Source organism: Diceros bicornis, chromosome 6 (assembly GCF_020826845.1).
Source record: "Diceros bicornis minor isolate mBicDic1 chromosome 6, mDicBic1.mat.cur, whole genome shotgun sequence".
NCBI classification, from domain to species: Eukaryota; Metazoa; Chordata; class Mammalia; order Perissodactyla; family Rhinocerotidae; genus Diceros; species Diceros bicornis.
The window spans coordinates 66,677,359-66,690,741 of NC_080745.1; the positions used below are offsets into that span (position 1 = coordinate 66,677,359).

Genomic DNA, 13,383 nt, shown 5'->3' on the forward strand with positions numbered 1-13,383 from the left:
GCTGCCTCTTCTCTCAGGCTCCCCCCCAGCGCTCCCGGGGCTTCACTTTCTGTTCAGCATGCAAGCTCCCCTTCAGGGGTCCCCACAAAGGCCCGGCAGAGGGCCTGGAAGGAGACCCTCCCCGACTCCATCCAAGCGCGGGAGCTGTGTAAGAGGCGGGGAAATGAATATTAATTTATCATGATTAGGCAAATCCGGCAGGGAGAGCCGATTCCGGAGGAGGCTAAAAAGATGAATTTCAGCAATAAAATTAAATAAGGACGGACGGGCGGCCCCTCCTCCCTCCTGCTTTGCTGATCTCTCTCTTTCTTACAATTTATGAGGCCAATTATGAAGATGAGGTTGGAAGTTCCTGGAACTTCACTAAATGCAAACGGCGGTCCCTGCTGTTCCCATCAAATTAATTAACCGCGCGCTATTGATGGCCGCTCAAGGCTGACGCAGGCGGCCCGCCCTGCGGCCGCCTCCACCGACCACAAGGACCCAGAGTCCAGAGCCCGGCTGGGGCTCCGCCACCTTCTGTAGTCCCTGCCAGCACCACAGGGGACTCCAGGACCCCCCTTCCAACCCCAGGCCCCGCCCAAGCCCTTGATAACATAGGGGCATGCACACAGAGGTCAGACAGACGGACACACTGACACACACCCGGGATGCCCACACCTAGGCAGACACAAAATCATGAACACACAGCACGCAAACACAGGGCCCGGGAATGCACATGAGGCACACAGGCAAATGAACAGAGTCAAACAGACACAGGCATGGCGACAGGCGAGCCGAGGGAACCGGAGCTCCGTGGGTGAGGGCGGTAGGGCTGAGGGCGTCTCGCTGTGGGAGGCACACTATGTCTGGGGCCATGAGCCCGCTCCCTCAGGGCCAGGCCCAAGTCCAGCAGAGCTAGGGACCAAGCGGAGGTTCCACTCAAGCAGCAGCGAGCAGTGGCCCCTTGCCTGGAGCGTGTACTGTCCTCCTGTGACATCCTCAGAGCCCTCCCCACAGGCCTCAACCCCTGGGTCCTCTCCTTATCTCCGGGGCCTTCTTCAGGAATGCTCCTCTAGGTCTTTCACTGGGGCTCAGCTTCTACACTGACCTCTATTGTAGGGGACCAGGGCTTGCAGAGCCCCTGGTTCAGACAATGGAGATGAGGTCTGGCCCAGAGTCTCAGGCCAGCTTTAGGGCTTCAGCCCTGAGATCCCCCCCCAGTTCCAGAGCTCAGGGGTTCTGGAAAACTAGCTGGCTGGTGCCCAGACTGAAGGGCAGAGTGGACACAGGGTAAAGGTCTTGGGGCTGAGCCCATCCTAGGCCCAGGGCAGCTCCCGGTGTCTGCAGAGCCCGGGTAGCAGCAGGTACCCCAACAGCTGTAGCTTCCACGTGAAGTCAATCTCTGAGATGGTGGGGAGGGCCTGGAAAGGGCCTCTCCTGTTGAGGGGAGTGAAGAGAGGGAGAGAGGCCAATGTCTTCTCTAAGTTGTAGGCCGTAGTCCTGGCAAAAGGCAGCCCATTCCACTTAAAGGGACAGGAATTCCAGAATTCTGGAGAAGCAGGACAAAGGGCCTGGGTTTTCTATTCTGAGCCCTTGGATCTTGGAGGGCAGGACTGGGCTGGGCTTGCCCACCTTGCCATGCCCATTCCAGGCCTGGGAGGCCCCTGACCCTGTGCCCCCAGCTGCTCCCCCCTGAGCAGCCAGATCCCAGGAGAAAAGTTTGGCCTTATCTTGCTCCCCGTTCAGTGCAGGTCTAGGGCCAAGGCCAATGTCATCAGCCCAGGCCCTGGGAGATGAGGTTCCTGGCTTGGCAGAGCTGGGGTAAGCAGCCCAGAGAGCACTGTATTTTGGGCACAAAGTGTCAGAGGGAAACTGACATTAAGGGAGGCTCAGACTGAGCATGTGGCAGCCAGTCGGAGAGGGCTGGGGGCCAGGGCTTTGCCTAGCACCTGACCCTCCCCTTCCCACACCCCACTGCACTTCAGGGGACCTCTTCCACCTCACAGCAGGGCCTGCTCACACCCACGGTCCCTCTGCTCACTTTGTACAGAGAGAGATCAAGACATACCCCGTCTATTGGTTCTCTATTGTTGCAGGAATAAATTACCACACACTTAGTGGCTTAAAACAACACAAAGTTATTACTGCACAGTTCTATTGTTTCAAAGTCTGACAGGTCTCACTGGAATAAAACTGAGGTGTTGGCAGGGCTGGGTTCTGTTATGGAGGCTCTAGAGTAGAATCTGTTTCCTTGCCTTTTCCAGCTTCTAGAGGATGCCCACATTCCTTGGCTGGTGGGCCCCTCTCTCTCTTAAAGCCAGAAACATCGCATCTCTCTGACCTTCCTTCCATCTTTCACATCTCTCTCTCGGATTGTAACAGGGAAAGGTTCTCCACTTTTAAGGACTCATGATTAAATTCGCCACGCTGGAGAATCCAGGAAAATCTCATCTCAAAATCCTTAATCACATCTGCAAAGTCCCTTTTGCCAAGTAAGGAAACATATTCACAGGTTCTAGGAATTAGGATGTGGACATCTCTAGGAGAGCATTATTCTGCCTACCACACATGTGGCTGGCCAGGGACAGCTCTGGCTCAGGGACAGAGTGACGACAGCTGAGCTAAAGGCAGGAAGCAGGCTGTGGGGCTCCTCTCCTTCTCGTCAGGACCAGGTGGTGATTGGGTGGTGGTCTGGGGTGCTCAGTTGCCAGACAGGACGCCAGTTCCCACTAGCGCTCCAAAATTCAGTCTCCTCTTCCAGCAGGTTGGGGCACTGGGCTGAGAGCCTGCCCAAGAACCAGGGTCAGGCTCTGAAGTGGCTGGGGAGCCCCTACGCACACTCTTTGCTTACCACCCCTCCCCCAAACTGCACAGCCTTTTTCAAGGCACAGAAGTCCCTTGATCAGTTCTTCTCCCGGACTTCTTTGTCAGATTCAGCAGCCAAGAAGATCAGAGCGCCAGGAGGGGTCTCTCTGGAGGGTGTGGCACTCTTCCTTTTTATCCAGGACTTCCCGCTGCCCTGGTCAGGAGGTAAGACCAGGGTTTGTATGTTTGAAGGCAGACTCCGGATTTCTGAGTCTTCTGGGGGCAGGGGTTAAGGCAGATGCAGCGGGTGTGTGTGTGTCAGGAATGGGGACCAGGCTCCTGGTTTCAGACAAAGAAGTCAGCACTATCCCTCCCTGTAGTCTGGGAACTCCCTGTGTGCAGGAAGGGGTTAATTGGCCAAGTTACCACCGGGGACCTACGGATTCCCTCTTCTCCAAGCCCTGGAGGCCCCATTCCTCTGGGGCTGGAAAGGTTGCTGAGCAGGCTAGAGCGCTGAAGTGGAAAGCAAAAGGAGAGAAGCAACGTCTACATTTGGACCCAGACGCCCCAGGCTTTGGGCTGCTGCCAGCTCCGACCCTTGCTGGCGATGGTGGCAGGCACTGAGGGCCCAGTCCACAACAGAAGGAGCAGTAGGCGGGTCCAAAAGCAGCCCTAGCACCTGGAGGGCAGAGGGATTTCACAGCTCCTCTCATCCACTCCAGGCCTTGCACAGCCATGCCTCCCTGGGAGTAGAAGCTCTGAGGGAGAGGTTCCCCCCTCACAGCAGCTTCTGGGCCTTTGATGTGGCTGTCACTGTTGGTACTGAGCAGTGAAAGGGGCCCCCAGACTCCATGGCTTTTGACTCCTTTGTATGAGCCATGCCAGCAAGGCCCCACGGCTTGGACTTCAGGATTCTGAACCACAGTTGGGGGGCCCACTCTAAGGCTTCTGGGATCCCCCGACTGAGAACGGGCCAACAAAAGCCAGCTCTGGGACTCTGCAAGGTACTGACAGAGATGCAGTACTTGGCACTCGCCTCCCACCCTGCCTCACAGCTGGCACACTCAGGTTTGAGCCCATCTCTGCGGCCTGAGCTCCCCTCAAAATCCCCCACATCACGGAGCCTCCCCAGGCTCCTTGCTTCTCCTCCAACACAGCCTCCTTCTCCTGCCTGTGTCCGTTATTCTCCACACTTGGTATGCCCAAACTTTCTTCCATACTCCTCTCCTCCCCTCACCAAATTCTCCCTGTCCTACAAGGTCCAGCCTCCAAAAACCACCCTGATCCCACGAGCTGGACTTGCTGCTCTCCACTCTATCAAACTAAGCCCCTCAGCTGGACTTTACGTCCTCTAGCAGCCTGGCCTTCCCCTGACTCCCAGCATACAGCATCCTCTCTAAAGTGCATTCCTCAGCTGTTCCCAAACAGAGCCTGCTCACCTACCTCAAATAGGCTATTTCCCTGCCAGCCTGGCCCCTCTTCCTCCAGGCAGCCTTCCCCGACTGCCTCAGCCCTGTCAGTAGCACAGAAGTCACCATTTAGTTGCTCCTAATGAGCCTTGTCACCTTTGTTCATGTCCCCAGATAGCCTATGCTACAGCAGGGCCCACAGGAGATGGGCAGATACAAGTACCTAATGCCTGACTCCATGAATTCTCTCTTTTAACGTTCACTCTGCCCCCTTCTGAGTTCAGGAGCTGCCTCAGGCCAGGCATGTTTAGAGAGCAGTTAACTTGCCTTTCTTGGCTCTCATTCAGCTCCCATCTCTGTCTCTGCCCAGGGGTCAGAAGGCAGGCAGAGGCTGCAGGAGCTCAGACACCAGGCAGGTTGAATGTCAAAGGCACTTTACTGGGCCCCTGAGCCTTCAAATGCTGTCCTCACCGAGCCTGGGGTGCCCCCAGCCCACACCTCCAGCTGCACAGGAAGCGGGGTGGGAGGAGGGAGCACACGCGGAGTGGTTTGTTCTCCTGCTCCAAAGGGTCTTGGGTGATGCTGGGCCACAGCTGCTTGCTTCTCCCTCTGCAGCCCCCATCCCACCCCCAGCAGCTAGACCCTCCTTAGGGTAGGGAAGGGTGAATGCCTGGGCCTTCAGCACAGGAAGCTGGCTTCAGACCAGCCACCTGTTCCTGCTTAGAATGGAGCAAGGGGCCGTGTGCAAAACTCTACCAGGGGTAGTGGTGAGGTAGAAGGGACAGCAGCCTGCTCCTGCTGGGGAGAGGGCTGAGCACACCCTGGGAGCCAGGCTGGCCCTTTCCCTCAGGCCCAAGGAGCTGGTGGTTGAAGCAGTGAGGTTCGGCCAGCTGAGGACAGAAAGGAGTAGCAGATGGCCGGGGGAGTAGCTGGTCCAGCTTGCCGCCCCCTCCCCTGCAGCCATGGGTCACCAGTCCCGCTCAGCTGGTTCTCGGTAGGGTAGGCCTAAGAGCCTGAAGACATCCTTCTCAGTGGGGGTGGGCAGCACTCGGCCAGACCCCACCTTGAGGCCTTGGGCGTTCCGGACCACAGCTGTACTGAGGGCGTGCTCTGACAAGCTCATGCCCTTGGTCTTGGCCAGAGCCCGCATGGAGCGGTTGAAGTGGGCAGAGCCGGTGAAGTAGAGCAGGGCGCAGGCAAACTCGCTGTAGGGCACAACGATGATGTCCAGTCGTCGGTGCCGCCGCTCTGGCCCTGGGAGCTGGCATACACCCAGGTACTTCTGCTGCTGGCCGTTCTCCTCCTGGCTCACCAAGTCATCAGTCAGGAACCCTGGCCCAACACAGGAGGGCTGCTGAGAGGGCAGGGAGCCAGGCCCTGGGCCGTCCTGTCATCCCAGATCTTTCCTGATCATCCCTGGGTCCTCTATTCCCAGCTCGCCCACTTATTTGCTGGGTGACCTTGCCCTTTTCTGGGCCTGTCTCCTTATTTGTAAAACATGCACAGTAATTCCTCCCCATGCCCCCTAGTGTCACAGAAAGATTAGACGAGACATTCAACCTGCAGGTATTCTTGAGCACCTCTGTGCAGGTGTGGGGAGCTGTTTCATCTCTTCTCTGAAATGGCTCTGGCCACAGGGGAGAGCTGGGATTCTCACGGAGCAGCCTTCCCCTGCCTCCTGCCTAAAGACTGCAACTCTGAGGCTCTCCCACCTGGAGGCCGCCCAGCCCTGCCCTGCCACCTGCCAAGCTGCTCACCCAGAGATGGAGCTTATACCTCGCTGCCGAAGGCTGTCAAGGAGGCGACTGAGGATGCCCTGGTGAGATCGGCCATCCGGGTGAGTGAGCAGCACGTCCACATCACCACAGGTTGCCTTCCCCCGTCGGTACGAACCACATGCCACACACAGCAGCCCAGGGTTGAAGGCCTGAGCTGATTCCTGGACCTGGAAAAGAGCAGCGAGGGGTGAGGAGGAGAGAGGCTATGGGCCTCCAGCCCTGCAAGGAGTTCCTCTCTCATGGCAGCATGAGGCCTTTCCCTGACCCAGGAGCCCACATGCCCAGCTTATGCTCCAAGCCAATCCCTGGATGTGTGATACCAGCCTGAGAGAACGAGCCCCAAGGAACAGAGGCCAGAGATCTACCCTGGGGAGCAGCTGTTCTCTAGCTTCACTAGGACAGAGAAGAAAATGCACTCACACCACCGGAGGCAGCCTGAGGAGAGACAGAAGGTACGTACTCTGATTCTGAGAGAAGGCACTGATCTTTCCCTCTGGAGCTCTTTAAGAGCAGAGACACACCATCTCTTGGCCCCTGCCCCAATCCAGATGCCCAGGCCTGTGAAACTCCACTTAGGACACAGGGCCAGGTGCCTGGAAGCCCTCAGCCAGGTCTTGCCAGCCCCAGGTATCTATGGATTTAGAGCTAATGGCCGTGTGTGAGTTGGGGCTTGAGGACTGAGCAGCTGGCTGGCAGGGTGCCCTGGGCCTGGGTCTGAGGGAAAATGGAGCCACGAAATATAACTGCACCTGTAGGAAAGGAAAGGAAAGAAAGCAAAGAGGGAGGCAATTGTGAGCCAATGCCCATGTCCTTACTTAGAGGAAGGGGGCTCAGTGGGGAGGGGGCTGAGCCAGAGGGGACTGTCAGCTGAAGGTTCATCCCTCATTGAGGGGGATAAGCCCATTAGCCTCCACCCCAGAGACACTGAGGCCTTTCATATGCAGATGGCTCCCGACTCCACCCCAGGACACTGAGATTTCTGGGGCCTGGATACCCACAGCCAGGACACCTCAATTCTCCTGACAGGCTGGCTCTGCTAATCCCCTCACTCCCTTATTGAGCCTCCCAAGAGGATGGAAAGAGGCCTAGGATGAGTAATCCCATCAAAAACTCCTAAGGCTGGAGCCCTTAAGGCTGGAACCGGGCCAGGTGGGAAGCCATTTCTGTTCCAATGGGCTGGGGGGCTGGAGGCTCACTGGGGCATTCTCCGTGCCCAGGTACCGTGGCTGAGTGACGGTGTCATCATCAGCACCAAGGCCTGGTGTCGGATGGACAAAGGGGCCTGTCCATCCTGCACCAGCCTCACAGTCCCATGGCCTGGAGTAGAGCTGGAGGCTGATTTCAACTAAGCTGGGCCAAAGACTCCATGGAATCCTCCCTCTCAGAATCCTACACCAAAGGGAGAAAACTTTGCCCATAGCAACCAGCCCCTAATCCTAGTGGGATTTGAACAAATGATACAACTAACCCTAACTCTAAACCAAACCCTAATCTTGGCCAAACCTTATTTCTAGGATAACCACAAATCTTAATTTAGAGCATCCAACACTAAGAAAACCCTACTCCTAATTGAAGCCTAACCATAACTCAACTCTTGATCTAGCTTTCCTCTAACCCCAAACCTAATCATACTGGCACTGTGCTTCTACACCTACTCTAACCCAGACCCTGAACCAGCCTCAGGTGGGTTTCAGAAGGCCCCTTCATCTGGGAAGAGATATAAAACTTTGTACATTTATACAAATTTTGGAGAGAAAGAGTCCATAGTTTTCATCAGGTTCTCAAAGAACCTCTGCTCTGAGCCCCCTAACCTAGCCCAGTTCAAACCCCCATATCCTCAAGTAGTTCTGACCATAATTCCTCTCTAATCTAGCCCTAACATTAACCCAATCCTAACGCCATTCTAGCATCTAAGCCAATGCTCACTCTGCCTGACTACTGAGAATCCTTATGCAGAGAGCTGGTATTGCAGCCCTTCCCCACAAAAGCCACCCACCCCTCCTCTGGGCCTGCAGCTTCAGTTTCAACTTGCTCCTTCCCCTAGTCCCAACCTCTGGTGACCCACTGCTTCTTCTGCCTGCTGGGTTCCCCAGCCGAGGGATCAGGAGTTCATGGCTTTGAGCCAGGCCCTGCCCTTATAGCAGGGCCTGGCTCTCACTGCTCTGGGACACGTGCTTACTGTCTGCTCAATCTCTGTAGCCTCCTCCCTGGGGATGCGTTCCAGGAAGTCATGGTAATGCTTCAGGCCAATGGCCTGCTGGGGAGTCAGGGAGGCCTGGTTGCGGATGTCTTCTAGGCTCCGGAAACCCTAGAAAAAAGAAGCCAGATAGAGAAGCTATGAGGATCCAGGACCAATGAAGAGGCAGTGAATGAGCACACACACACAAAGGCTTCCATCACCCCCAAGGAAGGCCTGAGGCAGGACCAACCCCAGGAGCGGCTGGGTCTGTAATCAGTGGGACTTGGAAAAGGCAGGGGGCATGGAAGACACATCCCAATCCTAAAACACAGGTTCATGATTCCATCAGTCTGGGGGTGATTGTGGGCACGGACAGGTTTGGAAACCACTGATCAGGATACTCAGTTCCGAGGCTTGGTCTCCTCAGGGAGGCCTTTGCTGATCTGAGAGACAGAGAAACATACTTCTTGTCTCTGCCTACACTACAGATTAATGCCTCAAGGATACCAAGTGCTAGGAGCCAGGAGAGGGGTCTACGTAAGCCCCAGTCCCCTTGAAAAGTGGTCTCCCTATAATCTGGGTTCATTCTCATCAGAGCACGGGGTAAAAGAACTGTGGGACAGGGCCGGCCCCGTGGCTTAGTGGTTAGGTGTGCACGCTCCGCTGCTGGTGGCCCGGGTTCGGATCCCGGGCGCGCACGGACGCACCGCTTCTCCAGCCACGCTGAGGCCACGTCCCACGTACAGCAACTAGAAGGATGTGCAGCTATGACATACAACTATCTACTGGGGCTTTGGGGGGAAAAAAAAGAACTGTGGGACAGGAGCTCTGCGATACAGCAAAACTGAAGTAGGGGCTGTGAAAGGGTGTGACCTGGTGGTACCACATCTGGGCAGTCTTGGTTCCAGCTCCCCAGATGTTGGAGAAGAGCTCCAAGACAGGCACGCTCTCACTGATATGGTCCAGCTTCCGCAGATGCCCACTCTCCAAGATCTCTATGATCTTCTCAGCCATCCGCTTTCCAATCCCGCGAATACTGCAGGCCTCCTAGAGGAGGAGGAGGAGGCAGAGGCAGGAAAGAAGAGTGAAAAAGTGGGAGGGATAGAGCCAGCAGTGGGGAAGCTGACTCCTTTAGTAGATGTATGAATAAAAGCTGGCCTGGCCAGTTGGCAACTGATGGCTGTGTAAAGCTCGGGCACAGCTGAAGATGAGAAGTTTGGATGGAATGGCCCTGTCTTTTGGTTCCCAGAGGGATGGGGATCAGCACAGGAAGTAGAGAAAAGGCAATAATGACGATACTAATCACCAGCATCATCCCAACAGTGAGAGCTGACATTTACTGAGGGCTTACTGTGCATCAGGGCCTGCATTACAGGGATCAACTCATTCAGTCTTCACAGGAACACTGAATTTGTTACTATTGTTAGTCCCTTTTTACTGATGAGGAAACTGATGCTCAAAGGGTTTAAGTAACTTGCCTCAAGGCACAAAGTTAGTGAATAATGGGAACCAGAATTCAAACACTGGTCTGTTGGCCTCTAGATTCTAAACTTTTAAAAAACTTTTTATTATGGAAAAAATTCCAAAGTAGAGAGAACAGTATAATGAATCCCCAAGTACCCATCACCCAGCTTCTATAATTATTAAGATTTTGCCAATCTGCTCTCACAATCTCCCCATTTTTTTTCTTTTGTGCAAGTCCCAGACATCATAAAATCTTAACCACTCCACCTGATCCCCACTGTGACTGATGCCTCGACCAACCTCTGGCCAGTAAAGAGAAGACCTCCCCATCCCCCTCCCCGTACACCCTGCCCTGGCCCCCAGATACCTGGTAGGAGGTGACAGGCTTGTGGAAGCTCTTGAGTGCATTGATGGCCTTGGCATAGCCCAGGGCCCTCCACTTGTCTCCCTGAACACTGTAGGCTTTGGCCAGCACTTCCAGTTTCTCTGTGATGTGGAGGTTGTGGTTGGTCACCTTCTGGCTCGAAGGCTGTGCACAGACCCACTTATCCAGGCCCTCAGGAGCTGGGCAAGGCTCATCCTCTTCCTCAAGGAGGGTAGGGTAGCGGCCACTGATCAAAGCTTCCAGCTCAGCTGCGCTAACCTGGGTCTCTTCCCCATCACTGGTTTCATCATCAGAGACAGGCTTGAGGTAGGGAAGGAGAAGAGAGAATAAATTCCTGCCCCCATGAGGAGGGCTCCTTGTCGGTGGGGACGAATTTCCTGGTAAGATCCAAGAATGAGGCTGGGTCTTCTGCATCAGACTTGGGTCTCCTTAAGTGTGGGGCTGTCTTCCATGTGGCTTCCCCCAGAGCCCAGCCCTGGCATCCCCAGTGGTATGTGGTGGATATGGCCTGGGCAAATGCAGGAGTGATGAGTGCTGGGAAGAACTAAGTGGTTCATAATAAAGAGAACCCTCCTCTCGCAGGGGCCTGGGACTTTCTGAACAACTCTACCAGGCCCTCCCTGTTTCTGTGATCTAATTCCTAGGAGAAGGGAGCTGTCGGGGCTGGGAGGCTCCTGACCTGGGCTTGGATGCTTGGAGCCTCTTCTGCCCTCCGGGGAGGAGACACAAGTCTGGTAGGAGAAGGGGAAGGAGAGAGGGCTGTACGGAGCAGAGCCTCACAGGCTCTAGGAGGAGTAGAAGAGTCTTGGTCTGCCTTGCTGAGCTGTGTTTGGTCCAGGTACCTACAGGGATGGTGATGGGAGGTTAAGACACCAAAGATCTCACCCTATCTCTGCCCCCAATCCTTCTCTTTTCTTTTGTTTTTTTGAGGAAGATTGGCCCTGAGCTAACGTGTTGCCAATCTTCCTCTTTTTCTTTTTTCTCCCCAAAGCCCCAGTACATAGTTGTATATCCTAGTTGTAGGTCCTTCTAGTTCTTCCACATGGGATGCTGCCTCAGTATGGCTTGAAGAGCAGTGAGTAGGTCCGCACCCAGGATCCGAACCAGCGAACCCCAGGCCCCGGAAGTGGAACGTGCGAACTTAACCACTACGCCACCGGGCCGGCCCCTCCCAATCCTTCTCTACTATGAAATCTTGGTTTTCCACTGTGTCCACTTAAGACAATGAGAGTTATTTTTAATAAGCCAAGAAGAGTGCTCAAGATGCTGCCAGAAAACACTTGAAGAAAGACTGGGACCAGCCCACCTGTGGGGGATGAAGATGCTGAATCCTGCCGTGTCCACCAGCCTTCCCTCCTGCAGGCACAAGCTTAGCCAGGCTGACTTCACCAGCTGAGCACCGGCGGGCAGCCGGGGCAGTCTAAGGAGACGGAGGGCTCGCTCACAGTCCATGGCTTCATCCACCACAATGTGAGTGACCCCTGGGGCCTGGGCAGGGCATATCTGGCCACCATGCTGGATAATCTGCTTCTCAAAGAGTTCTGCCCGGGCTCGCCCAATGCCAGTGGGCACTACATGGGCCCGCAGGGAGCTCAGCCACTCTGTGGAGGGGACATCCAGATGCCTGTTGTCATAACTTTCACATATATCCTAAAGAACCCTTTGCAGTCCCCCGCCCCTAGACAATCATTTTCCTTCCATCCAGACAGCCTGCCTTCTGAAGGTTCCACCACAAGCATATAGCTAATTTACTCATGGGCCATCATTTGAATGTAAGGGGCAAGGATTTTGATATGTCCTGTTCCCTCGTGTAACCTAGGACAGTGTCTGGCACATCGTAGGTATCCTATAAATCACTTCATCTGATCATTTATTCTTTCAACAAATATTAATAGACACCTACTACTGTGTACCAGGCACAAGGCACACATGTTTTGCCATTACAGGCCTCACAGTCTCACAGATTCCCCCTCCCCACCCCCTTTTAGGTCTTTGCCATCTATTTGTCAATTTGGTTGCAAAATAACTTATAACTCTGGGGACCTGAGTGGGATTTCTTCCCCCCACCTCCTTGAGAGCAAAGGATTCTGCTGGTCATTTCCTTAGTGACCAGGGAGTATTTTCTGATTGATAGAGGTCTCGGGTGGGGTAGAAGATACCCAGCCAGCGGCCGGTCAAAGACTTGGGACCAAGCCTAGCACCAGGCAAGTACAAATAAACCTGCAGGCCCTGGGTGGGCAGAGTCAGCTCTAACATCTGATTCTGAACATGAACAATGTAGGAAGCCTGAGAGTTCAAGCACATGAGGGTTCTGAGGGTGGGTCTGCTCACCTCCTGCTGCTTCTCCGTGTTCTCTCTTGGGAATCTTTGCAAATGCTTTTGATGATGAATTGGCAGGAATTTTCTTCCGCTTGGGAAATGCCTTCAGGATGCCCCTGGGGTCCACTGAGGTATGGCTGGATCCTGACCTTTCTGTTTGAGAGCTGATCATAACAGCTGTCCTGTGGAAACCCAGAATTGCGGTTCCCCAACCCCTCTGCCTATAGAGGTGGGGTCTCTATTGATTAGGCCTTGGGGGCAGTAGCCCAGTTCCCAGGGGTCTCCCAAAACCAAATTGAACGCCAGTGGTTTAGCCTACCTCTACACTCACCAGCCTTTCCAAGCCAGAGTATTGGGGTATATGGGGGGAAGAGTGAGGCTATTTGGGGAACTTTTGAGAGTAAGGAAACGATATCATTCCTCAGAGAGGTCGCTCTCAAGATTCAGCGCAGTGTCTGCCCCTGCTGCATCCCACTTCCAAAGGGATTTACCGAAAGGGGACGCCAGGCTAGGAAACGAAGCTACAGCTTTAGTAAGCCCTTGAGCTCCCAAGAGCAGTGGAGGCTGCGGGGCACATAAACTCCACATAATCTTTCTCTAACCCCATCAGAGACCCACAGAGGAAAACCTGGGGGTGGTTAGGGGGGCAGTGGGAACGCCCTGCACCTGCCCTAGTCGCGGGTTCTTGGCATGCGGGTGCTCAGCCCCGCAGCTGCGTGGAGATGGGGCACGGCCGCAGCTGGTGTGGGGCGCCTTCCGGGACTGGGGAAGTTTCCGCCTCACAGCTGGGGGTAGAGAAGACTCCGGCAGGTGTGGGGCATCCGCCGCGTACGCAGCTGGCGCGCATGAGGGACTCACAGCTGGGGACCACAGAGGGACTGGGGTGTCGAGACCCCAACCTGAGGGGGCCCTGCCCCCTCCCCCTCCCGGGATTCGGTCCCGGGTGGGCTCCACTTCAGTCCCCGCGGGTCACCCGGGGGTGGCCAGGAATAAACCACTTACCAAGCGGCCACTAAGAGCGGACGAAGGCGTGGGCGGTGGGGCGGGGGTGGGGGGGGACGG

The 13,383-nt window shown here is 55.2% G+C and overlaps 1 protein-coding gene across 2 annotated transcripts; it reads right to left on the reverse strand.

Moving 5' to 3' along the window:
* Window positions 1-2,049: 2,049 nt before the first annotated feature.
* On the reverse strand, window positions 2,050-13,369 carry POLL (DNA polymerase lambda). 2 transcript variants are annotated; one of them, XM_058543803.1, is made up of 9 exons: window positions 13,324-13,369; window positions 12,334-12,503; window positions 11,309-11,603; window positions 10,682-10,844; window positions 9,985-10,302; window positions 9,027-9,200; window positions 8,154-8,282; window positions 5,973-6,141; window positions 2,050-5,528 (listed from the first exon to the last, which is right to left on the reverse strand). In XM_058543803.1, exons 2-9 carry the CDS (start codon window positions 12,491-12,493, stop codon window positions 5,164-5,166), a joined length of 1,773 nt encoding a protein of 590 aa, XP_058399786.1. In that variant the 5' UTR covers window positions 12,494-12,503; window positions 13,324-13,369; the 3' UTR covers window positions 2,050-5,163. The 2 variants fall into 2 exon arrangements, with proteins under 2 accessions (XP_058399786.1, XP_058399787.1); XM_058543804.1 differs by lacking the exons at window positions 9,027-9,200; window positions 13,324-13,369 and having other exon boundaries at window positions 12,334-13,295.
* Window positions 13,370-13,383: the final 14 nt, after the last annotated feature.